General features: G+C 55.4%; 7 protein-coding genes across 7 annotated transcripts; 5 read left to right on the forward strand and 2 right to left on the reverse strand.

Moving 5' to 3' along the window:
• Positions 1-766: 766 nt before the first annotated feature.
• Positions 767-3142, forward strand: GMORB2_0955 (Protein of unknown function (DUF3405); the record flags this gene model as incomplete). The annotated part of the gene is made up of 2 exons (XM_035462939.1): positions 767-1158; positions 1228-3142. The coding sequence occupies 2 exons, from the start codon at positions 767-769 to the stop codon at positions 3140-3142; spliced, it is 2307 nt and encodes a 768-aa protein (XP_035324363.1).
• Positions 3143-4515: 1373 nt separating this feature from the next.
• On the forward strand, positions 4516-7505 carry GMORB2_0956 (methionyl-tRNA formyltransferase; the record flags this gene model as incomplete). Its single annotated transcript, XM_035462940.1, has 5 exons — positions 4516-5130; positions 5637-5858; positions 6194-6309; positions 6464-6986; positions 7416-7505. The coding sequence occupies 5 exons, from the start codon at positions 4516-4518 to the stop codon at positions 7503-7505; spliced, it is 1566 nt and encodes a 521-aa protein (XP_035324364.1).
• Positions 7506-12208: 4703 nt separating this feature from the next.
• Positions 12209-13702, forward strand: GMORB2_0957 (uncharacterized protein; the record flags this gene model as incomplete). The annotated part of the gene is made up of 1 exon (XM_035462941.1): positions 12209-13702. The coding sequence occupies one exon, from the start codon at positions 12209-12211 to the stop codon at positions 13700-13702; it is 1494 nt and encodes a 497-aa protein (XP_035324365.1).
• A 1205-nt stretch (positions 13703-14907) lies between these two features.
• On the reverse strand, positions 14908-17190 carry GMORB2_0958 (Mediator of RNA polymerase II transcription subunit 1; the record flags this gene model as incomplete). Its single annotated transcript, XM_035462942.1, has 1 exon — positions 14908-17190. The coding sequence occupies one exon, from the start codon at positions 17188-17190 to the stop codon at positions 14908-14910; it is 2283 nt and encodes a 760-aa protein (XP_035324366.1).
• Positions 17191-17783: 593 nt separating this feature from the next.
• On the forward strand, positions 17784-18700 carry GMORB2_0959 (uncharacterized protein; the record flags this gene model as incomplete). The annotated part of the gene is made up of 2 exons (XM_035462943.1): positions 17784-17948; positions 18089-18700. 2 exons carry the CDS (start codon positions 17784-17786, stop codon positions 18698-18700), a joined length of 777 nt encoding a protein of 258 aa, XP_035324367.1.
• A 2745-nt stretch (positions 18701-21445) lies between these two features.
• On the forward strand, positions 21446-22250 carry GMORB2_0960 (SUR7/PalI family; the record flags this gene model as incomplete). The annotated part of the gene is made up of 2 exons (XM_035462944.1): positions 21446-21633; positions 21776-22250. 2 exons carry the CDS (start codon positions 21446-21448, stop codon positions 22248-22250), a joined length of 663 nt encoding a protein of 220 aa, XP_035324368.1.
• Positions 22251-23041: 791 nt separating this feature from the next.
• On the reverse strand, positions 23042-24454 carry GMORB2_0961 (uncharacterized protein; the record flags this gene model as incomplete). Its single annotated transcript, XM_035462945.1, has 2 exons — positions 23042-23794; positions 23921-24454. 2 exons carry the CDS (start codon positions 24452-24454, stop codon positions 23042-23044), a joined length of 1287 nt encoding a protein of 428 aa, XP_035324369.1.
• Positions 24455-25361: the final 907 nt, after the last annotated feature.

A 25361-nucleotide genomic window follows, 5' to 3' on the forward strand; every position in this document is an offset into this window, starting at 1 on the left:
TCTCACCTTGACTCCCTGCGGCACTGCGCCCCCCCAATCAGGACAGAACACCCTTTTCCTTGGCCCGTATCTTTTCTTTCCCCTTCTTCCCTTCTCTCGGTTCCTTCTTTCCACTCTCACCTCACGGTGCTTCCTGGGCCTATGTCCATCCTATATACATCATCTCAGCCCTTCCCACCCCCACGGTTATATTCTTTTTTTGGACATTAGTCGTGCAGCGGTATTTTTCTATTTCTGTTGGACAACAAAAGTCTTCTTTACTCCACGCGCCTCTTTGAAAGAGTTGTCGTGCCATTCCTTTCTATCCTTGATTTCTCAACAACACATCCGTCCCAACGTTTTGTCTCTCGTCGCGGCCACGCAGCCAACGCTATTTCGCAACCGAACCTTGTACCCCTTTACCGAGAAAAAAAAATCGGCCACTACCTGGACGATTGCGAGAAAATAAGCAGACTCTCGATCAGGCACAAGAAGGGATAATTCTGGTGTCTTCCTTGCGACGCTACTTCCTCATCCTCCCTCTCTTCCCTTCGTGACGCCGACCGTCGCCAGACCAGACTCAACCCCGACCCCTGGAAACCGCATGATGCTCTTTGTGTAGCGCAGCCACATCTGACGCGACTACGTACACCATCACGGCCTGCCCGTCTGAGCATCACGCATCCAAATACATATAGGGAGAGCGTAATCAAATACGACCTCCCTCACGACACCGCAAAGGGACACCTCGAGCTAGCTCCCAACCCTGTCAAGGGTTACGGCGACCATGTTCAGTCCACCCAGCTCCCGCAGGTCGAGGTCCATCCTCCTCCTTGTTCTGGCCTCAGTCACCGCGTACTACCTCATCTTCAGCGGTCCCACCCCCAGCCTCCATGTCATCCCATACGTCAACAGCGGCGGCGGCGACAGCCCGGACCAGGCCCAGCCCGGATCCGGCGAGCAGGTCGCTCTCAAGGACCGTCCCAACAACAGCCCCTGGAACATTGACATCAGCGAGATTGACGGATGGCAAGACCCCGATGACAACGAGGACCCCAACGATGTCGAGCCCGGAGAGGAGCTTGACGGTACCTGGAGGGACCCCGGTGCCATCGCCAGGCTCAAGAAGGAGAAGGACTCTCGCCGACTCTGGAGGTATCTCTACAAGGTTACCAAGGAGTAAGTCGCTTGCCCCGTCCTTCCAGAGACTAATCTTGAAGGGAACCCATGCTGACATGAGAAACCCAGCCTCCCCGGCTCCAACCTCATCTACGGCAACACCCTCGACACCCTCGACTACAAGGAGGACCGCACCCCGGCCCAGGCCGCCGCCCTCAGGGAGGACCCCGATGTCGATGTCAGCTTCACCGAGGAGCAGCCTGTCCGCTTCAACCCCTACCCCGACTACAACAGTGACGAGTGGAAGTCGTCCAGGCACGCTCCTTACGTCCCTTGCAAGGGTGCCACTGGCGAGCTGATCGAGGATCTTCTGGTCTTCAAGGGCCGTCCCCACGACTTCCCCGAGCCCAGGATGGGTCACTACGACCCCTTCGGCCTCGACTTCAACATCTGCTGGGAGCGCGAGACTCGCCTGGGCCCTTACGGCTTCACTCAGCAGATGAAGAAGATTGGTGGCGAGTCGGAGCCCGTCGACTGGGACAATGTCAACTGGGGTGACCTGCAGCGCCGCTGCGTACACAAGAACGCCAAGCGCTTCGACCTCCACAAGAGCCGCGAGAACCCCTACCTGGACGCCTACCCCGAGACGGCCAAGGACGTCAAGGTGGTCAGCAAGGAGCAGCGCGAGGACGAGGTCGAGCCGTCGTCCGAGGTGATGAAGCGTGACGCCAGCAGCAGCTTTGACGCTGGGGCCGTCGAGGAGCCCACCCATGGCAGCGACCAGGGTTACAATGCTGAGAAGCGCACCGCCCTCCTGCTGCGCGCCTACACTGGCAAGGAGTACACGGAGAATGACAAGCACTTCATCCGTGCCATGATCAACGAGCTGTCCCTCAAGTCTGGGGGCGAGTACGAGGTCTACCTCCTCGTCCATGTCAGGGAGAAGGAGCTGCGCATCTTTGACGATCCCGAGACCTACCAGAAGGTGCTCCACGACAACATCCCCCCCGAGTTCCACGGCATGACCGTCCTCTGGAACGACGAGGTTGTCGGAAACATCTACACCCAACTCACCGACAGCAACGAGCGCAGCGTCCACACTGCCCAGTGGCTCTCGGTCCAGAAGTTCAGCCACGACCACCCCCAGTTCGATTTCATCTGGAACTGGGAGATGGACTTCCGCTCCACCGGCCACCACTACGACATGCTCGACAAGATCGGTGCCTTTGCCCGACGTCAGCCCCGCAAGGGTCTCTGGGAGCGCAGCGAGCGCTACTACATCCCCGCCTACCACGGCAACTACGACACCGACTTCCGCCAGGACATCGAGGACCGCCACGGCAACGAGACCATCTGGGGACCCCCCGAACTCCCCTTCATCCACCCTGTCGGCCCCAAACCGCCCGTGGACTCGCCCGATGCTGACAACTACGAGTGGGGTGTCGGCGAGGACGCCGACGTCATCACGCTCAATCCCATTGTCAACGCCATCAACAGCAACTGGATCATGGCCAAGGACGTCTGGGGCTACTCTGACGAGAACCACCCCGGATCGGATCTTCCCCGCCGCGTCACCATCGTCACGCATTCGCGTATCTCGAAGCGCCTCCTCGACGTTATGCACGTCGAGAACATGAGGGGCAACCACATTGCTTCCGAGATGACGCCCCAGACCGTGGCCCTCCTGCACGGTCTCAAGGCCGTCTTCGCCCCCCACCCCGTCTTCATGGACCGCGACTGGGACGGCGACTTCCTGGCCAAGTGGTTCAACCCCGGTCTCCACGGTGAGAGCGGAGGCCACTTCAGCCCCTACGGTTGGGGTCGCGAGCGCCGCTACCAAGGAACCACGTGGTACTACCGCGCCGTGCCTCCCAACCGCATGTTCAACAACTGGATGGGCTGGATCGACACCGGCTTCGGTGGCAAGCGCTGGGAGCAGAAGCACGGAAGGCCTTGCCTGCCGTCCATGATGCTTCACCCGATCAAGGATTCCGTGCCCACCAAGAAGGGCTACAAGGGTGATTCCAACCTCCCTTTTGGATAAGACGACTGCTACCCCACACCGACCGCTCCTCCGGGGCTCAACCCGGCAGTGTGGTTTTTTTTCTTTCAACTCGGGTCCTACCCTCACCCGTCTCCATCCGGCTTCATCATTCACATATATATAACGCGGAGACGACTACGGCTCATTGTTCTCATTCCAGAGTGAGAAAGGGAACAGAAGCGCTCTGGCCCTTTTCTTGTTTCTCTCTTTTTTTTTCATTCTCTCACGCAAACGGCTTTATACGATCCAACGAGATGGCGTAGGAAAAGAAAAGACGACGACGACAGCCCCATCTTCCCTCCGATTTCTTCTCTTCTCTTTCCGCGATTTCTTCTTTTATTTCTTGTCTTCTTCTCCATTAAACCTTTCTTTTTCTTAAAAAAAAACCATTACTAGTATTTTTTTTCTTTCACTTTCTTGTTAAATCTTCGCTCCCTTCTCTCTCCGGGCACAACAGCTTCCTTTGCTTTGCAAGAGAGAAGGGAGAAGGACTTTATAGGAAGAGGGGAGATTTGGGAAAGTGTGAACAGGGAGAGGAGTCTCGGGTTCAGGGAGACAGATGGCGTGTTGGTCAACCAAAGGCGAAGATGCACAGCTAGGCGTTTATTTTGTTTGCATATACTCGGGGATGCCTGTCCTAGTCTTTACGAACAGGGTTGAGAGGATGAGTCGTCCGTTTCTTTTTTTTCTCATGTATCGGGGAATATTATCTTGGCTTTCTTCTGTTCTTTACTTTTTCATGTACACAATGATAGAAATCTTGTTTCTTTTTTCATAGGGTCCATGTATGGAAATTGTTTTGTTATGAGTACATGGTGTGTATCGTGTGCGTGTGCAATGTGTGTTGGTACTACTAGTATCTATGTACTCGTATGCGTGTATCTATGTGTAAAGTCATCTAACATATCCCCCCTCTTCCCCACTGCAACCTGAACTCGATCAACAACCGCCATCCATGAGTCTTTTTCAATCTGGATTGTGTACGCCATCCGAATCAAGTCGGATATCAGCTTAGACGGCAAATAAGAAAGGTTGCACAGAGAGAGAGAAAGAAAGAATGGTCGGGCCCTGTCTTTAGAGGGACGCGGGAACCATGAGGTCACGACAATGAGTCGACCACCTAGTGTATGTCTTCTTTTCATCATCGACTCTCACACATTGATATAGAAGAACACACGCACACACGAAAAAAAAAAAGAAGAAGAAAAATAAGAGCACGCAAGGAACCGTCTGACACAGGAGCACACAAGACACCCAGGTTCCTCGTAACCAGACGACCTGGACAGACACCGACATCAACAGCGGAAAGATTTCTGTCAACACCACGTTTCGGGCCACCCACATCGACGCCTCGACCCCCTCAATCTAAAAGGTTGACAGAGGACGTTGACGACGACGACGGCGACGAAGATTTAGTCAAGGAAGAAGGATCTGGATACGAGGAAGAGGAAGAGGAAAGGGTTGAAGCCAGTCCCGAAGCAGTCAAAGTGACGGAGCGCAGCAGGAGAGAAGTGCTTGCCGATTCTATAGACGAATCCGAGTCTGAGCCCGAGCCCGAGCCCGAGCCCGAGCCAGAACAAGAGCCGGCCACGCCCTCTGGAGAGTCAGATTCAGAGGGCGGCGGTGGATCAGTAAATAGACAGTCCAAGCGACGAAAACTCTCCATCACGCCACTTCCAGCCTTTGACTCGTCACCGCAACCTCAGGACGACAACAGCTCCTCTGACCTTGACGATGGCGCGGGGGCACCACAGCACCAACCTACGTTTCACGAACCACCTCGCTTCTTCCGACAGAACGACGAAGGGTACGGCGGCGACAGAGATGGTGGTGACATCACGCTGGCATCACCCCCTCGCAGGGGCTATGTACGCGGTGGCATGGCGGCCGAGCTACAGGGTTGGCTGCACGAGGTGAAAGGTGTGGAGGGCGAGGGCGGCAACCTGGCGTCGACGACGACGACGACGACGACGCCGCGAGTTACTGTCGTACGTGTTTCCGGCGGCGGAGGGGGAGCGATGTATCTTGCTAGTGTAGTCGATGGCATGGGGGCGGAGGAGAATGTTGTGTTGGCTGGGCAGACGGATGGCGTAGGCTTAGTGGCTGGCTGTATAGTTGAGCTGGGGCAGCCGAGGTGGTATGTTTGTGTTGGGGGGGAGAGGTGGCTTGTTGCTTGCCACTGGTGTCTGGTGTGAGTTCATATTCATTCAATCCGAGAATGCGAATGTATTCATATAATTGACTCTGATCCATTTCAATCTACGTGTCTGTTGAAAGAGGTGGCCGTCGTGAGAGCTGATGAACGTATGCACGTATGCGGTATGCGCTAAACGCGATATCATGTCAAGCCCAACCTGGGAATTTGCTACAGGGGGGCTATCTGATATGATACCCCATCGTTGGTATCACGTCGTTCACAAACACTCCCCCTCCTCCTCCCTTCTTCTAGCACTCGCTCTAGAGCGTGCCGAGAGAGACAGGATAATCAGAGGAGAACATGCTGGTTCCGCGGACCCGACCGGCCTTTGCGCTGGGAGGACGGGTTACGACGACGAGACCATGGTCACGATGCACGTACATGACCACCAGTGGGAAAAGGTCTGACCCGCTGCGCATCTTGTTCTGCGGATCAGACACCTTCAGCACGGAGGCGTTACATGCGCTGTACGAGGAGCACAGGTTCAACCCGGAGTTGGTGCAGAGTATCGATGTAGTGGTGCCGCCGGCCAAGATGACGGGACGGGGATTGAAGAAGAAGTCGGTCGGTGAGTCTTTCTTTCTTCTTCTTCTTTTTCAAAAATCTAGAGAGAGAACGAGAGAGAGAGGGAGGGAGGGAGAAATGTTATGGATGAATATGGACGGGAAGAAGAAAAACGGCGATGGAGACACTGGATGAGCTGACCGACTTGTCCATTACAGTTCCTGCGCAGAAAATGGCAGAGAGCATGAAGCTGCCGTACTACGAGATTCCTACGTTTACGGGATGGGAGGTGAGCAGGGTCAGGAATGAAGAGAGGGACTGGACAGAGAAGACTGACAAGGAAGATGCAGATGCCCAAGGGAATCAACCTCATCGTTGCCGTCTCATTCGGCCTATTTGTACCGCCTAGGCTCCTAAAGCAGGCCAAGTACGGTGGTCTCAATGTCCATCCATCATTCCTACCAGAGTAAGAAAACCACACCGTCAGAGTCTCACAACGACACGTCCCCACGGCTTGGGCAAGGCCGGGTGGCGGAGGGGGGGCGGGTTCGCAACGAGTCAGGCGAACGAACAAACACACAAGGCTCACACACTTCATCTTCTTCCGTTGTTGCCAACAGTCTACGCGGGCCGGCACCCATCCACCACGCCGTCCTCCGGGGAGACGACTACGTGGGGGTATCGCTGCAGACTCTGGACGCCGCCCACTTCGACCACGGCGTGATCCTCTCGCAGACTGAGCGGCCAGGCCTGAGGGCCACCAGACACTGGACTCTCAACCTGCTGACGCGCAAGCTGGCTATCGAGGGATCAGAGCTCCTCGTCGAGGGTCTACGTCAGGGGCTGCACGTACCGCCGTACAGCAATGCTGCTGCTGTTGCCGATAATGACGATGGTGCCGACAAGGTGCCGGGCCAGCGACAGCAACAGCGACAACAGCAGGAACGACAAGGACTGCGCCACGCACCCAAGATCAGGACGTCCGACACCGAGATCCGTTGGGATGCCTGGACGGCCGATGACTGGGCGCGTCGGCTGCAGATGAAGCAGGCCATCTGGACCAAGGGCCAGTCTCAGGGAACGCAGGGGCCTTCTTCTCGTCGACTGATCATCCATGACTCGAGACTCGTGCCAGAGGAGGAAGTACGCGGGAAGCGGGGCATCATTGAAGTTTCGATGACGACGACGCCGGCGACACAGCAGCAGCAGCAGCAGCAGCAGCAGCAGCAGTCGACAACGACGGAAACGACATCAACGGAAACAACAACTATAACTACAGCAGCAGCAGCAGCAGCAGCAGAAACCAATCCGGAAACAGAAGCGGCGGGCAGAGGAGAAAGTCCATCACCGGACGTAGTAGATGGCAGCGCCAACGCCGGCGGCCTTGGCGATGCTGCTACTCTCGCTACTGCTGACGCGCTACGGTGCCGAATAACCATCTCGGTGGACAGCCGCAATGGGGACGCATACTTCCTCCTCGGGGGGGGAGACGGTAGCAGCAGCAGCAGCGGCGGCGGCGGCGGCGGCAGCAGCAGCCGTGCATGGATCCGCGTGAGGCGAGCTACGCTGGAGGGTCGGGATGAGAAGCCGGCCGCTGTAGCCGTGAGGCCGTTCATTGTGGAATGGCATCAGGATGCAGCGCCAGTGAAGGCCAAGGATTAGTTACGGGGCGAATGAGTGGCGGAGTTTCCCCTCCCCTCCCCTCCCCTCCCCTCCCCACTACCTACTCGGACGAGCAAGCAAAGAGCGCAAACGGCGTCTCTGCCCCATCTGCTGGAGTCCTCTCTCGTCTTGACCTCCCCCCCATACTTCAAGGCCCCACGAGGGAGAATACCAGCGACATGGCCTGAACAATGTACAATAACAACGATGCTATCTAGGAGGGCATGTAAGGAATAACGCGTTTCTGTGTACGATGACGTATATGAAGATGTTAAGAATATCAAAGGGCATGCGTAAGATGGGGCGGATGGCGAGCTGGAGTTACATTGACGTGCGAAAGACGGTACCAGCAAAGTTGAAAAGTTGATCCTCTTTCTGCGACGGAAAGCGGGAGCCAACCAAGAAGGAGAGAGAGAGAGAGAGAGAGAGAGAGAGAGAGAGAGAGAGGGAGGGAGGGAGAGAGAGGGAGGGAGGGAGGGAGGATAGGTTGTAGCCTGCAGTACCATCGTACTGCTGCTTTCATGATATCGGGTCACGACATAAACCGGAAAGAAGAAAAAAAAAGAAAAAAGTCGGATTGATGGATGGAGACAGCCGAGAAGGGAAAATCCGAATGAGATGATAGACTTTGAACGGTCGGCATCGCACCATTCTAGACCGAGGAAGCCGCCGATGGAGGGAGTCTAGAACTGGAATTCTGGTGGGACGTTGGCTTAACAATGGCTAACGGTGCAGTAGTCCATCTCTTCTCCTTCTCTCTTTTTTTTTTTCTTCCTCTCTCTTCTTCCTCTTCCTCTCCTTTTTTTTTCATGGCGGTATTCGTATCTTGATCCGTAATGCCATGGTTAATTATGGGTAAATATATGCAGAGTGCAGAGTCGTATGAGGGCCGGCGAGTACCGAGTTGGTATTAGACTTGTACGGATATTATTACCATTACTTGCCAACTTACTCGTTCCGGAATGACCCAGGCAGGGCTCCCTCGGAGGAGGAATACCATGAGATATTAGTACAGATTACATGTAACCTACCTGTACAGCTTTGGACAGGGGGATCAATAGCCGTACTCGTACGAAAAAGAAAAAAAAAGGACTAGACAGCTGGAGATTGCGGCTGAAGGTCAGGAAGAATTGCATTGCTGGTAGCCTGGCCTCATGGGCGGGAATGACACTACAAATTATGGATGGCATATTATTAGAACAACAATAGGTGAGATTACTAGAAACCTGACCCTCATCGTGCGATTTTAGGGTATTACGAATAGAGGATTAACACAGGGGGGGGGGGGAGAGAAGGCGCAGCTACACCGATGGCTTCATCACTACGAGCAGAGACTACGAGCAGAGACTACGAGTAGAGAGAGGATCAGTCATGGGAGTGGGGATTGTTTCTCTTGGCATGAAAGCAATAGTCCAAGAGCTTGTCAAGATAAGGTCGTGAGATTCTCGGGATTAGATGGCCTTGGCGGAGAAGGAAAGGTACATGTGTATCTGTATCATCATACGAGCATGTAACGCACATCAACCAAGTCGCTCGGAGAAAACGAAGAAACGGAGAGAAACAAACAGACGATTTGATCGGACTATCGCTGCACGGTTGCAAGCCACGCCGACACCACTTGGGAGGAGCATGCCGTCGTACTCGTACACTCCGGCTAGATTTGATGAGCCATCCCCATCGACATTCTCTTCCATCCCAATCTCGATATCCGCCCGGACCCCTGCATGGCGCAGGAAAGAAAAGAGAAGACGAGGGAAAAAAAGAAGAGAGAAAAAAAAAAAAGAGTTGGGAAAGAAGCCGCCGCCGGCCAAGTGCAAACTTGGCGTTAGCCTCTAGACCGACCGAATCCCCCCGATTTGCTGCAGGCAACCGGGAGAGAGACCCTACCCCCCCCCCCCCCCCCCCCCCCCCCCCCCCCCCCCCCCCCCCCCCCCCCCCCCTTTCCGAATCAAGCACATGCATGCCTTGGCATCTCATCTTTCTACTGTCTACTCGTACGAGTATAATAAGAGCTTCAAGAGCATGACTCGTGTTTATAGGACGGAAGAGAAGGGGGGGGGGGAAGATTCCAATGGAGCGGAAAGATGGCACTTGTAGGGTCATACATCGTATTCTCTCTCTCTCTCTCTCTCCCCCCCCCCCAAAAAAAAAGAAAGGGGAGGGGGAGAGAAAGGGGGGGGGATTAAGATAAAGTATAAGGGGGATTGCCTGGGAGTATTACTATGCCGTATTCATGCGAATAGAATGTCACCTTGCACGAGTAAGTACCATACCATGGGAATGAGTACGGAGTAATGATAACTAGCAGTATCAGCAGGATGATGATGAGTATTATTAATACTGCACGTCTGCATGTAAAATACTATGCCGTGTAATCTGTAGAGCGACGTACGGGTAGAGTGTGGAATGGAGCGGACAAGGGGGAGGAGGGAGGAAGAGCAGACGAGCAGGGGATCCCTGGACCATCAGCCTGCGGGATGACGGCAATATTGCCACGGCGTATGTATTAGCTGGTTATACAGTCTCGAGCCGGCTGCGTATGATTGACCCTTATGCTGTGCTCCCAGCCTGGAGAAGAGAGGAGGGAGAGCAGGGTGCTGATACGTGCTGTGCCCACAGCATCCCGGTACCCGGGCATTCTCTCCAATTCCCGTTGTCGGGCACGGTCACGGTACGAGTATTGTTATTGTGACATTTGTCGTACTATTACTATTATTACATTACCTTGCCGAATTGCTTGTTTCCGAGTCAAAATGTCTCGCTCCTCCAACCCTGGGGGGGGGCTGCCACCCGTTGGATATTGTTGCAGATCCGAGTGAGTCGTCTCAGAACCAAGACACAACGTGGGAAGACAGACAATCGGCAGCTGGTTCCGACAAACTCTCTCCAGACCTCCCCCCCCTCTAGTATCAGCGTGGCAGCGGATAACACTACGACCGAAAACGGTCCCTCTGCTTTCCATCTTCTTCCTCCCACTAGCTTCTCATCCTCGGAGCTAGCGGACAAGACTAGACGAGAGAGAACGATGATGCTCCGTAACCCCCCCCCCATCCCACCCATCAGCTTACCCACTCACTCATGGGCCACGGCGCCCGTGGGGCAGCTATTCTAACCTGCCAGCATGCTGGCAGCATGCTGGGTACGAAGAGGAAGCAATGTTCTAACGTGGTCCGTACCTTGGTACTAGCTGGTAGCGATACTACGTGCCAGCAGACTCACCTTACTGCAAGCGTACACGTACCGTACAGTGAGTGGGTGTACGGGTACTGCTCATAGTGCTCGCATACGACCATGTGCCGATAGTCATAGTCGTGGTGATGGTGATAGTAACGGTAATAGGTACCAGCACGAGCCTCTTCCCATGCTTATTACCAGTCCTGGTACCGTCGAGAAGACAGTTGCTGGAGTCGAGTCGAGGTACCAGCGCTAAACAGTTCCTGCATTAGCATCCAACCCAGCTCCATTGTTTCCGGCCCCGACCATTCGACAGAAGAAGGGCGCGCCGATCTTTTTCTTTTCTCTTCCTCACCTTGTGGGACCGATATCCTCCTTGTTACTTTGCTAGCTCCAGCTCTGGCCCTCTCTCCCCCCTCCCTCCCTCCCTCCCTCCCTCTCTCTCTCACTCTCTCTCACTCTCTCGGCAGACAAGAAGAGTGAGAGAGAGAGAGGGTCCAGCTTTCACCCTGACGCAATCTCTTCAACATGAGGGGCGTGTCCACATCAACAACACCTTTAGTCATAGTCTGCATGCGCAATACCGCTCACGCTGCCCTGAGATGATGCTTTCCCTCATCCGGGCTCCCCTGCTCGTATACCCCCATTTCACTATTGGGTAGACTCGTCCGACCTCAAACCCACAACCCTGGAGGAGGGCTTTCCGGAGAAGCTGTAGAGGAGTATACGCGCAGAATATGCGCAGGTACCCTTTCCGTCCTTGCGATGATACACGTACAGCCCCCCACGGCGGCATGGCGAGTTTACGACTGCATCAACTTTGGGGCCTGCAAGGAGCTGTAAACTTGGGGGTCGTCCGCCCAGCAAGCCCACGGATCACGGTCCCCTAGGATGAAATGGACGACTCGGCCGATCTCGTACCTTCGTCCGACGCCATGCGTTCAGGCATTTCCGGGCTCCTTCAGACCCTCAGTGCTGGTAATTAGCGTCGCCATGGTTGGGTCTAAGTCATGGCTTGTAGCCCAAGCTCGACGGCCTCCCTCCCCCTCCCCCCCCCCCCCCCCCACCACCACGGAGGGTGGGTGCTCGCTCCGTCCGGTGTACACGTAGTGTGTGTGTGTATGTATGCGTGTGTTTGCTTTGCTTGGGTGTGGGTGGTGGGTGGTCCTGAATGGATGGATGTGGATGGATGTGTGCAAGGAATTACTCGCTTGGGATGGTGGCCCCCCAAAACCCAAAAACCTCCTCAAAGCCCACCAACATCCGGATCCTTCCCTTCCTCTCTCTTCTCTTTCCTCTCCCCTTCAACACTCAGTCACTCTCTTCTAATAGCTTTGCGAGTTCCATCTTGCTCACGGCTCCCCCCCTCCCCCCCCCCCTTCCCCCTCTATCATCAACTCATCCAGGTCTCCTCCGTTCGTTCGTTGACCTTGGTTGAAGCTTCAACCCCTCCCCCCAGTCACTCTTTGATACCACACACTCGCTCTCATATAGAACAAAGCTATACACGACAACCGCAAACTGCAGAGATGGTCATGCTCAAGATCGCCACGGCCGCTCTGGCCCTGTCCGGCAGCGCCGTCGCTCGCCGGTTCCAGTACCGTCAGTTCTCCAACTCGACCGCCACCCTCTGGCCCAACATGACCACCACCGCTTCGGAGCCCACCCACACTCTCATCACCCTCACCTCCACGGACGCCGTGTCCCTCACGACGTCGACCATCTTCACCACCACCACCCGCACCGTGACCGACTGCCCCGACTGCGGCGGCACCAGCACCGCCRYCGTSACCGAGACCATCCCCGTCTCGACCACCGTCTGCCCCGTGACCGAGACCGAGACCGGCGGCGAGACCGAGACCGGCTCCGGCAGCACCACCGCCCCCGTACAGCCCACCGGGACCCTGACGACGTCGACCATCTTCACCACGGCCACCCGCACCATCACCGACTGCCCCGAGTGCGGCGGCACCAGCACCAAGGTCGTCACCGAGACCATCCCCGTCTCCACGACTGTCTGCCCCGTGACCGAGACCGAGACCGGCGGCGAGACCGAGCCTACCGCCCCTGTCCCCGCCCCCGGCGAGACCGAGCCCAGCACCACCGGCGGCGAGACTGAGCCCACCGCCCCTGTCTCTGCCCCCGGCGAGGATCAGCCCGGCTCTGGCAGCACCACCGCCGCCCCCGCCCCTCCCGCCTTCACCACGTCGACCGTCTACGCCACCAAGACGCTTACGGTGACTGACTGCCCCGATACGGTGACCGATTGCCCGGCCCACAGCACGCGCGTCGTCACCGAGACCGTCGCCATCTCCACCACCGTCTGCCCCGTCACCGAGACTGAGACCGAGACCGAGCCCGCTGGCGAGCCTACCGGGGAGCCTGCCGGCGAGCCCGACGCCCCCGCCCCCGGAGGCGCCGAGCCCACCACCACCGTCGTCTCCACGGGCACCCACACCATCACCAGGACTTTCAGCGCCCCCACGGCCTTCGTCCCCACCAAGTCGGCCGGCCAGGGCGGCAAGCCTCCCAAGCCCACCGGCGAGGCCTCCAGCGTGCCTGCCGTGAACCAGCCCGAGGTCTCCTCATCCGCCTCCTCGTCCTTCTCTGAGGCCGAGATCACCGAGACTGAGACCGCCACTGCCCCTGCCTCCGGTGCCACCGGTGGCCTCGTCGCCCCGTCGGCCTCTGTCCCCGCCGGCTCCGAGAAGCCTTCTGCCGTGCCCGAGCAGCCCTCTGCCGTGCCCGAGCAGCCCTCTGCCGTGCCCGAGAAGCCTTCTGCCCCTGCTCCTACCGGCAGCTTCCCCGCCGTTCCTGACACCCCCTCTAACGGCACCTCCAACTTCGAGACGGTCCCCGTCGCCGTCTCGTCCACCGCCGCCGTCACCCCCGTCACCCCCGTCAGCTCTTCCACCCCGACTGCTGGCACCACCGCCACCAGCCCCGTCCCCACGGCTGGTGCTGCCAAGATCAGCGGCAGTGCTCTCGTCGCCGTCGGTGTCGCCGTCGCCCTCTTCCTGTAAGGTGGCGGCATGACGATGCAGACATAACATGGTACCATGGTATGGGAAAATCAAAGTGGCGTTCTTTTTGTCTTTTTTTTTTCATCACTACATCAAGTTAGATCTCTCTCTCTGTCTCTCACACAAAATCTAGAGGAAGTTTTCTACTTTGATTCTGCCTACTCTTCTTCTTCTTCTTTTCTAACACACTTTTTTTCCTTTTAATTTTCCTCGGGTCATGTCTCACGACATCACTCTTACCAATTCACGTCTCTCCTTGAAAACTTCCTTCCAGATTTCCTCCCCCCCCTTTTTTTTTTCTATATATAAATCTCTCATCTGTTCATTCATTCATTGTGCCGTCTTGTCTTGTCCATGGACGTCAGTCTAGAAGATGCAGTAATACTGGACGGACCTGATACTCATCCGTACTCTCGTACCTCGAATTACCCCTGGAATAATACCACGTCATGACGACATTCCCCATATTTGACTCCAAAGATCTGCGCCAATTTGAAACCTGATTCCCCGCCCATTCTCCCCCCCCCCCAGTAACTTGATGCTTTGCTTGGCGCACAAATAGCAAATGTCGATTGCATCGTATTGGGAGGTACAACTCCGTTATTACCTCGCCTTGCGTTGTAGAATGTCTCATTTCTAACGCTCAATTAGAGTCAATGCGGCAAGATCCCTACAGGACCGAATCCTACTCTTGCATCCCTATCTACATTCTCCCAACCCCAACTGCCGTGCCGACAGGCCGTTAAAAGGGCCACCCTGGCCACTGTACTGATGTATTCTGCAGAATGGCTTGTGACTTGGCGTCTTGGCTTGCAGAGAGATACATGCGTCGCGACTTCCTTTACTTCGTTTGTTGTTCTGCTTTCATCTCTTAGTATTCGAATGGACCTATCATCCTCTTCTAGTATCAATCTTCCCTCTCTCTCGATCTCAGATAACAAGGATGTCATGGCCAGCACGAACAGTCGCGCTTCTGTGGAACCAAGAGAGAAGAGAGAAGCAGGGGAGTGAGGGTATCAAAGTTGACATTCCAGGGTTTCGATATCACACTCCGCGTTGCTCTGAACCTTTCCCCTCCCCCTCTTGACTTCCTTTGATAACCAATGCTACGTGCCAGTTATGATATTGCACACCCCCCCCTCCGGCCTTCCCTCTCCCGAGAATAAAATAAATAAAAAAGAAGTCATGTCATAATGCCCCCTTGTCTACGTGTAGGAAAGCCTCGACCGAATCCATTCCGCCCACTTACACAAATCCTCCATGTGTTCCAGCACTTTGGCCAGCGTCTCCCTCGTGACCCCGCTAGTCTTCCTCCTCTCCTCTGACAAGAGAGACAGGACGTTCTCGTGGACAACCTCGACGACGCCGTTCTCCAGAATCTGAAGCATGATATCGGCCTTGGAGCCGCCAAAGGGGAATATGACCTGGAAGTGAGGGGTAGGGTGAACCCAGAGGGTGACGTCTAGGCTCAGATCGGTGGCTTGCCCATCATCACCATCTTCTCCCTTCTTCCACTTCTCCTGCCTTTTACTCTCATTGCTGCTGCTGCTGCCGCCGTCCTTGCCTTGTGATGATATCGTCATGCTGGACTGCATAAATTCGGCTAGACGGTCCTTGGCAGCCAGAGCAACAACATTGGGACGTGTGGTAGATGTACTCTTAGTCTTGTTGTTGTTGTTGGTATTATTGTCGGATGACGACCCGCCAGATATTCCCGATGCTGCTGCTGCCGTCACCGCCGCTACATCTCCATTATCCTTGATACCTTGAGAATCAGATCCTCCAAAGCTATTGCTCAGTAAAGTCGATGTGAATGCCCACTGTCGTAGGCAAGGAAGCATGTGGACCAGCTGCCTAGGGTGGGAAAAGGTCATTTCGGACAGTTGCATCGAGTATATCTGCTTATAGATGAACAGCGAGTTGCGGTGTGTCCTGGTGGTGACGGCCGACCTGTTGCCACGGTCAGGTACGGCGACGGTGCGCCGGCGAATAATGGTCCTACGCTCGCTGGGGTCGGAGTATGTGCCTGACGGTATGGGGAAGTGCAGCTGGTCAAAGGTCGGAGGACGTGGTGGCGGAGCGGGCGTTTCCATGCCCGCCGAGGCGTACAGGCGCATCCAGTCGCTCTGGGGGAGGACGACGGGCGGATCGAACGTGGCAGTGAAGATGACGGGAGGCACCCGGGCCGTCGACAGGTCCGGCTGGATCATCTCGATGGCTGTATCCTTGGTTGCGTCGGCGGCGGCCGGCAGCCTCACGTAGTCGGGCTCCTGCCAGTCGAGCTGGGGCGGCAGCGACAGCGACTTGTCATGGCCGTCGTTGTCGTTGTCGGGCTGCTTGGTGGTCACGTCCTTGGAGATCCAGTCGTCAGATATGCGGGCCGGGGACGTCTGCAGGCTATTATCCATGGGGGCGCACCCGACAGCCAGGGACCAGATGCGCTCTCGGTCGTCGGCCAGGCGAGCGGTAGCCTCGCTGGCGGGCGGGATGAGCCTCTTCTCCTTCCAGTACTGCAGGGCCAAGCCGACCTGGTTGCGCGGGTGCATGGCCGGTCGTCCGTGACGCGTGCACATGGCCAGCAGGGAGGCCATCCTCTCCGACTCGACGCCCTCGGCACGCAGGCGGTCCAGGTCCCAGCGGTACAGCCTGTCGAGGCTGGTGTACAGGCCCACGAGGGCGGCGCGGCAGTCAAAGTCGGGCATGATGCTCAGACGGTCAAGTGACGCCAGCCGGCCCAGGTTGGCGGCGAACTCGTCGAGAGATTTGGTCAGCGGACTCTGGCTGGCCGGTAGGCGCAGGTCGCGCAGCAGCATCTTGCTCGCCGGGTCCATGTGGCGCGACGTCGGGTCCGACGATTCGGGGAAGGCGAGCGTCACGTTGCGCACAATGTTGTTGTCCAAGACAATCTCGATCTGAGTGCTCGAGCCGGCTATGATGAGCGCGCGCATCTTACGCCCGTCCGGAGCGGTATAGTCCTCTGGGAGGCAGTCGAATCCGTTGCGCTGTGCCAATCGTTCGAGTCCGGCTTCGCTCACCAGCCCTTTCTTTTGCTGTGTACTTTTGTCAGTCCATGCCCTATCCCATTGCAAGGCGGTGGTGAGGGGAGGGGTCAAAAGAAGGGGGGGGGAGGGGGGGGGGGRGATACACACATTGAGGATTTCTAGAATGGCATCCAACCTCTTCAAACGGTCATCGTCACGGGTTATGGGCCTCACGTCCCTCAAATCGTCGACGTCGGGACCTGCCAGACCCAGCGCTGCCGCGGTGGAGGGGCTGTCAAACGCAAAGGCCCCGCTGGGCAGCTGGCCGAGCATGCTCGTGGCTGGCGACTTCTTAACCTGCTGCGGCGACGATCTAGGACCCCTAGGCGAGAATGCGGCGTGCGCGGCGTTGGATGACGAGAAGGGCGTCGAGACAGGCGGCGTAGCCCCCGTCAGCTGCGAGGGCGTACGGCCCTGTGACAGCTTGTTAGGCGTGGGTGTCGACATTTTTTCTCGCCTCCGTCTTCTTCTCCCTCCCGTGTGCCTCTCCCTATACCGTAGCCCCCGCTCTCCCTCTCTGTCTTGACGAGGGGCTGTCTGGCCAAGTCAGAAAGAATGTTCTGATCTGGTGGCGCTCGGGCCTCTGCGCGCGAGTTGGTAGCGCAAGCTGCTGCGTCGTACTACCTCCCATGCAGCCTCGGCAGTGACTCGATGTATATTGCGTAGAAGGGGGGCGTGGAGGCTGAAACTGTTCCGTATGGTTCGACGAGGAGGCACCGTGTTGTACAATGTGCAGTTTTGCGGTGCAATCTAGTTTTGGTCTTGTCGACAGACAAAAGGATATACGCGTAGTGAGATGCTGAGAGCTTGGTGGTGGGACCCCTGTCGGTGCTAAGGCGCTGAGTTTACCCGATATCCGTATCCGTGCTGCGAGTGTCTGCTGGACTCCGAGGTTGACAGCTTGCATGCAGCATCACCAACAGCCTCACACCATGCCACTTCTTTACGTCTGCCCCATCTCAAGAGAAGGATGAGAGGCCAGACGCAGAGGAGAACGAAAGAAGAGGAATCCGAGAATCCGGTCCAATCGCCCCTCCGCAATGGTCTCTACAGTGGGCTGGTCGCGCTCCGCCATCAACCGCGCCTGGGCGCAGCGGACACTGCGCATCCTCGTCTCTCCCAGACCCATCACTTTCGCCGAGAGACGGTCGGTTCTACAAGTCCTCCAGGACAAATGTGGCATCGACGTATTTAAGATGGTACCTGTATGCTCGATCATCCCCTCGCCCCCTAACGGACCCGTTTCTATGCCTTTTTTTTTTGGGGGGGGGGGGGGGGGGGGGGGGGGGGGGGGGAGAGGGGGGCTTGGGCTTGGGTACAGCTGCTGACATTCGAGCGCATATAGGGCTACCCAGGCCAGTTCCTCGCCGTGACCAGAGACGAAGATTCGGCGAAGAATCTCGTCTCCTTGAGTCCACTCAGCTATTCAATCGAGGCCCCACGCAGGAGCAGTACGCACGACATTCAGTTCATGGACTTATCGAGACCGGAGCTCCTAGACGGCACCAGGCCGTCTATCTTACCGGCCGACGAGACGTTGACGACAGGCCGTGAGAGCAGCGACGACGATCAAGTTGGAGAAAGGCAGTGGAGCCAGCAGCAGGAACGGCAACACTTTAGCCTGCGCATCGTCAAGGTACAAGATTACAACCACGCGGGGACAATGGACTCGTCGCCGCTGCACGGGTCGTGGCCGGCGAGGTACACTGCCGACGATAGCTTCACGTCGTCGGTGCTCAAGCAGACGCTCCCGCACAACGCGGCGGCTGCAGGTCTCGCACGCTGGGACTACAACCTCACGCTCGGTCACCAAGCTAAGCTGTCGCCCAAGAATGAGCGTCTCCAGGTGTCGAGGTGGCTACCTGGCAACATGGGGAAGAGGAGTCAGGGAGAGGGGCAGAATGGAAAGACCGCTGCAGATACAGAAGAGGGAACCGGTGTGGTGGCGCCCGAGTGAATGCGGAAGACCAAGGTCGCAGCGGCCGCATGCAGCCTGCAGCTACCCGGCTCTCTCTTCAGCTTGTCTAGGGCCGCGAGGCATGAGGCTCACCAGACCAGCATGCATACACCGCACACACACACGTGCACACACGCACACGCACACACATACACCGAGGCACAAGACGAATACGGCCTACGGTATCAGGTCTACGTCACGGCCCTCGTCACGGCCCTCTGTCCGAGACGACCTCAGGACACACGGTCTTTTCATACGTCTACAGGGTATATACGGACAGCCCTTCATAGTCCCACTCTCCTCCTCTGACTTGATCTCCTCTGCGCTTGAAAGGGGGGCAGGGGAGGATTGTTACGCGATGACGGGAGATGGGTAATAAAGCCGAACCGGAGCTCTCCATTCCACCGGGGGACGGAACCTCGGGCTCGGGAAGGCTGGAGACGGGGAGACAGGAGGATAAGAGACGACGAGCACTACACATTCCTGACTCGTCTGCCCTGCGCTTCTCGCAAGAGATGAGTATCACTGCCGATTACTAGCAAGGCAATCCCGCCGTTGATAGGCCAAATCGGCACGGCATGACCGAGTACTATGACAGCAAGTATGTTTCGTAGGGAAAGACAATGACAAATCAGGGAGAGGGAAGGATCAAGTACGAGCATATTACAAGGAAAAGAGGGAAAGAAGCCAGGGAACAAGCCACAGTATGTCTTCTTCTCTCTTCTTATTTCGGCTAATGGCGAGGCGGTGCTTGGCGGATCGCCCCCATCAGCCACCAACGACCTGAGCTGGAGTGGTGATGGTAGTGTTTTTGAATCATGCTAGACGGAGCAGGTAGAAAGGCTATCTATGCGCAGTTGAAATCTCATTTGTATTATGACTCTAAATATATATATATATATTTGGGTTGGGTTGGGTTTGGTTTCTTTCTGCTTCTTCCGTGATTGTTGAGTCGGAGAATCATGTACCTGTATGGATCAAAGAGGAAGGAGTAAGGCAGGTATGCTCGACACAAATTGAAGGTAAGTGCAGGGCAGAAGAGGAAGGGGAGCAGGGAAGGAGGATCAAAGTCTGAGAGGTAGCTCAGATGTGATGAGTGATGAATAAAAGAGGTGCGCCACAGACTTTGAAGTCTTTGGTCAGCCACATTCTGATACTGTCATAATACTCGTGCACTTCGTACCTGTACACAGTATTATTACTGTCAGTAATATTAAATGTCCATACGAGCACCAGCAAAGAATAGAGTAGTATTATCTATCACAGCAGCAGCAGTAGCACCACCACCCGACCAAGGTGATGAGATGGTGTGCAGGGCGGTAATGCAATTACTCAGCAGTAGCCGTGGCTGACTATGGAGTATTACAAGTTACGTCCTGGCCGCCCTCCCCCACCCTCGTCTTGACCCCCTTTTCAAGCTGATGTCCAGCTGCAGCAGAATGCGTCTGCGCCCCATTTGTTGTTGCCGTGCTGGCTTGTGCTCTGTGGGCAAAAACAAGATTTTCTCTTCCTCCTTTGAAATCTCTTCATGGTAACCGCTTTCGGTAACCGGTACAGTTAGCAGATCGCCAATCTCATCTCTGGACCCCACCATGCGACGACAAGTGCCGCCTACCGGTGAAGGGAGAGAGAGCTATATCAAGGCTGACGCCGTAAGCCTCTCGTCTACCTGTACAGAATCTATGCGTCATGCATGTATTGCTCGTCCAGCACTTCTGTCATCAGCTGTCGTTAATAACCGATAGGTACGGAGTATTGCTGACATTATGGACTCTGCCCTCGGTGATAAAAAAATAATACTGTATACACTTCGTACCCAGGCTTGTTCAGCTACTCCCATCCTCCCATCCTGGTAATTCCTCGCGCCAAGCAGGGGTCGATTGGGAGGCGAATCCAGCAGTCAGCCGATCCACTCTTCTGAAGAGCTAAGCGTCACGCCCACAACGTCATGGCCATTCCCTTCCTACCCTCCTCCGCCTTGAACTCGTCTTCTTACACGGGCCAGCAACCTGCATGGCAGCCAAACGGCCGGCAACTTCAGCTACCCTTTGACAGGTTCACGAGTAATAGCAGTCCGTGAACTCGAGCCCGAGAACACCACGTTCTACTACGTTCTACCACGTTCATAGCCTCGCTACGCATGTCCCTGTGCCCGTAATGGTCAATCCACCATCTCCAGTCTCAACCAATGCCACCACCGTCGTGACTTTGATCGAGGACACGCACGTGCGCACCCCCGACCCGAAAGCCCATGTCCCCGCTCGCTCGTGTGCGCGCCAGCTCCCCATCAGGCTCGTACATGTGTGCTGAGCATCTGGAAGATGAAGTCCACTTGGGACCCGCGCCGTGAAGAATCGAGATATGTCTCGCCTGGCCTTGAGCTAAGACTGGGGGAAGGGGGGGTCCAGTCGGTGGGACTCTTCTGCTCTGCTCTGCGCGCGTGTGTTGGACGATCGAGCTCAGGTTGAAACTACGATAGTATTGATTTTCATTTTAATTTCCCTGCAGATCCCTCTTTTTCTTCTTTCTATTCTCTTCGGCTTCCCCTCTGGCCCTCCCCTCCCTGTTGTTGTTTCCATTCCTCTTGATATCTCCTTCTTTTCTGATGATACCCACTCTCCTCTGAACATCTGGCATAAAACTATACCTGTCCAGCAAATCCTCTCAACCTGATATTATACCCATCCATACACGACATACAAAAAAAAAAAAAAAAACTCCCCCCCAAAAAAAGAAACAAGCATCATGGGTCTCGGTCGCTTTGTTCACTTTACCGGGTCGGCGCTGCTCTTCATCTCCATGATCCTGTGCATCGTCGTCAGCGTCTCCGCCCCTGTCGTCAAGTATCTGTCTTTCGTCCACTTTGAGCTGGACGGGAAAGCAGACGTCAAGTTTGGTTCTTTCGGATATTGTGTGACGGATTCCAATGGAGAGTGAGTCTTCATCTTTCCCTTATGCATCTTGCTTCCCCATACGTGTTGGGAAGACCCATATGAGAGTTTGAGAGGGAAACGACGTGGATAAGAGAATCCGAAGAGAAGGGAAGCGTACGGGCAGACTGACATGGATCGGTAGTGACCGCTGCTCTTCCACCCACATCGGATACGACGCCGCCAAGATCATGGAAGGCATCGACGACTCCAGCTTCTCCATGGCCCGCGGTGACTCCATCAAGGCCCTGACCCACGTCTTCGTCCTGCACCCCGTCAGCGCCGCCCTGCTTCTCATCTCTTTCCTCCTCTCCCTCTTCGCCGGCAGCTTTTGCGGTAGCGTGATCGCCATGTTCGTCTCAGCCCTGACTTTCGTCGTCTCCGTCGTCGCCGTCGCCGTCGACTTCGCCGTCTTCGCCCTCGTCCTCAGCGAGGTCCGCAACGGCAACGGCAAGGGACGCTACGGCTCCGTCATCTGGATGGCCCTCGCCGCCGCAATCCTCACCCTCGCCGCCACCCTCATCCTCGCCGTCACCTGCTGCGTCGGCAAGCGTCGTCGCGCTCAAGCCAAGTGCTACAAGCTCGAGGCCCAGACTCACCCTCACCCTCAGCAGCACTAAGTTGAACAGAAAAAGTTGTGGTGTAGATGAGCCGATTTTTATTCATTTGATTTCTTATTTATTTATTTTGCTTTTCTGCATTCGCTTCTCCCACCCCGTCTTCTTTCATATACTTATATATATATACCCATTAGTAACGAGTACAACCAATGCGTCGAGGACCAAACGATGCCATGTCCAGAGATGAAGAGAGAGAGAGGGGTTTTACAAGGATGATGGGCATGGTCATGACAGAAGATGCCACGATGTGGCCGGATGTTGAATACAACGGGGACGGACAGAAACTTCGTTGGTTAGATGGTGCATCTTGGAAGCTGAAGCTCGTCGTTGCCTGCAATCTACCTTTTTTTTTTCTTGGATCGACTGAGAAGCTATACCCATGGCATGATTTGGCAATGACGAAGAATGCCAAAGTCACTTCCTAATTATTAGCCGTTACATCTAGTATTAGTGTTAATTTTTTTTTCTTTTAGTGGAAAAGACTGTAAAGCATCCCGTGAAAGGATCCTCTTTGCAAGCCACCATGTTGTAGAACGTCTTGTAAGGATCGGGAACAAGTCATCCGCGCAATCTAATTAGTATTCTTTATCGAACCGGCGGTCATTGACAACACGACCAGAACTGCACACTTATACTAGAACTGATAAAGAAAGAAATAAAGAAGACCACTCTCAAACCATCGCCAGCCGTAGTGACTAGTCGGTATCAGCTACTAGTCGCTGTGGCATCTCGCTTTTGTCGATGAGGATTAGAAACTTTTCTGAACAGAATGTCTGAAAAACAGAGGCAGTTTAGTGATCCTTGCTCTTCTTGGCGCGCTTCCTTTCGCTCCTGGCAGCCTCCTCCTTCTCCTGCCGCTTCTTGCGCCTCTGCTCCTTGCGGCACTCGCGTCCCTTGCAAGTCTCCTCCTCCTCATACCCATCCTCCTTCTCGTACTCGGGCTCGTACTCGGGCTCGTGCTCGTGCTCCTCAACCTCCTCCTTGTACTCCGTCTCTTTCTTGTGCTCCTTGGGCTCCTCGAACTCGTGAGTGTTGACCTTGCGCTCCTTGGGTTCCTTGAACTTGTGCTCCTTGACCTTGTGCTCCTTGATCTTGTGCTCCTTGATCTTGTGCTCCTTCACCTTGTGCGTCTTGGGCTTCTTGGGCTTCTTGGCCTCCTTCTCGTACTCGGGCTCTTCCTTGTGCTTCTTAACCTCGGTCTCCTCTTCCTCCTCGTAATGCTCCGGGGCAGGGGACTTCTCCTCCTCCTCCTCCTCCTCCTCCTCTTTCTCTTCCTCGTCGTAGTGCTCCGGGGCAGGGGCCTTCTCCTCCTCCTCCTCCTCCTCCTCCTCCTCGTAGCGCTCGGGGGGAAGGGTAGTGGTCTCCTCTTCCTCCTCGTGGTACGCGGAGGTCTCAGTCGGGATGGGCTTGGAGTAGGTAGATGTCAGGCTGCTTGAGGTATAGGCGGCGGTGGTGCTCTCGGCTCCGTAGGAGGAGCTGGTAGGCTCCTCCTTCTTCTCAGCCTTGTAGTCTGTCGTCGCGGGACCGTATGTGCTGGTGGAGGTCTGGATGAGTCCGAGTGTTAGCGAGTGCCTGTCGTCATGTAGGTACATGTGCAGAACGGAATCCTCCATTCACATATTGTGTCTATCGGAGAGAGGAGAGGAGAGAGGAGAGGAGAGAAAGCTTACTTCAGGCTTTGGGTGGTGAGTCCTGAGGCTGCTACCCACGCACCAGGGGCAGGGGCGGCTGGAAGAAGATGTGGTCTCGGGTTGGTAGACAGCGGACGAGGCAGAGGTATAAATAGAGGTAGTGGTAGAAGTAGACTCCGCGGCGTAAACGGAAGACGACAACGAGGACGAGGTCTCGCCAGGGTACACGACGGAGCTGGTGCTGGCAGTGGCCGTGGCAGTCGCAGAGTAGACCTGCTCATGGGTAGGCTCCTCAGCCCTAGCAGACTGCTTCCTGCAGGCACAGGTAGCACGGGGCTTCACAGACGCATCAGCCGGGGTCGGGGTCGCAGCCGAAGTCGGCAGAGCAGACAATGTGGTGAGCAGCCAAACAGGAGCAGCGACGACGGTAGACGCTGGGGCGGCGCAACGGCAAGTCCTGGCAGCGGTCCTGTTGGTCGTGTACGCGGCCTTGTCCTGGAGGATATGGCCAGCGGGCACAAGAGCCTGGGCCGCGGTAGAAAGGGCAATCAGAGCCACGGGAGTGAAACGCATGGCTGCTGTTCCTTTTTGTTGTCTTCTCCTTTCTGTTTCTCAAGATAGATACGATGGAGAGATATAAATATGGCTGCTGGGGGAGGTGGCAGGGGAAGCGTTGAAGCCGAATTTGACTGGATTCTTGCTGTAGCAATCTTGATATCGAGAGGGATAGTGAGAGAGAGTGAGAGAGAGTGAGAGAGAAGAAAGAGGATTTGCGGAGGAGCAGGAGGTATGATATATATACTGCAAGATATACCGTGCTGTGCTCTCTTCTTTCTTATGGCTAGGATATTGGGAAGTAAGAAAAGCACAGCAAAAGCACAGCTTGTGCTAATGTTTTGTGCTCGCATGTGATCTTGTAGAAATTGGTGCTATTAGCCTCATAGTTAATGGTAGCCAGATAAGAGGTATAAAAAAAACAGATGGAAGAAGGCTATTCTTATTCTCATGACCTAGCATGACGATCATGGTGATGAGAGGGTTTCATCTATGTGATGTGTTCGTGGCGTTGCGACTGGTTACTAGATCAAGAACTAGTATGTCTGTCAAAGAAAGAATAAACTCATAGAGATCGAAAAGGGGGAGCAAGACGTGTACAGATCCCAAGGTTGATGCGATGGCAAGGGAAGTGAGCATGGCACTTACAATATGCGGTGGTATTGGTAGACAGACTTGTACACGACTGAGGAGAAGCCCGTGCAAGGCGAAGAAGCAGCATACAAGTAAATCGCTTATAGATAAATATATAAAAACAAAAGATAAAACAAAACAAAAATCCAATTCGCACCCTCAATACTGTTGCCGACTGTCAAGAAGAAATAGTTGAAGAGACAAGACAAGACAAAATGATAATAACACAGTGTCGACCAACAAAACAAGAAGGGATTATGCTCGCTAGATAAGGCAAACCCTGCGCAACCTA

The sequence above is a fragment of the Geosmithia morbida genome (genome assembly GCF_012550715.1).
Source record: "Geosmithia morbida isolate 1262 chromosome Unknown scaffold_1, whole genome shotgun sequence".
Classification (NCBI taxonomy): Eukaryota; Fungi; Ascomycota; class Sordariomycetes; order Hypocreales; family Bionectriaceae; genus Geosmithia; species Geosmithia morbida.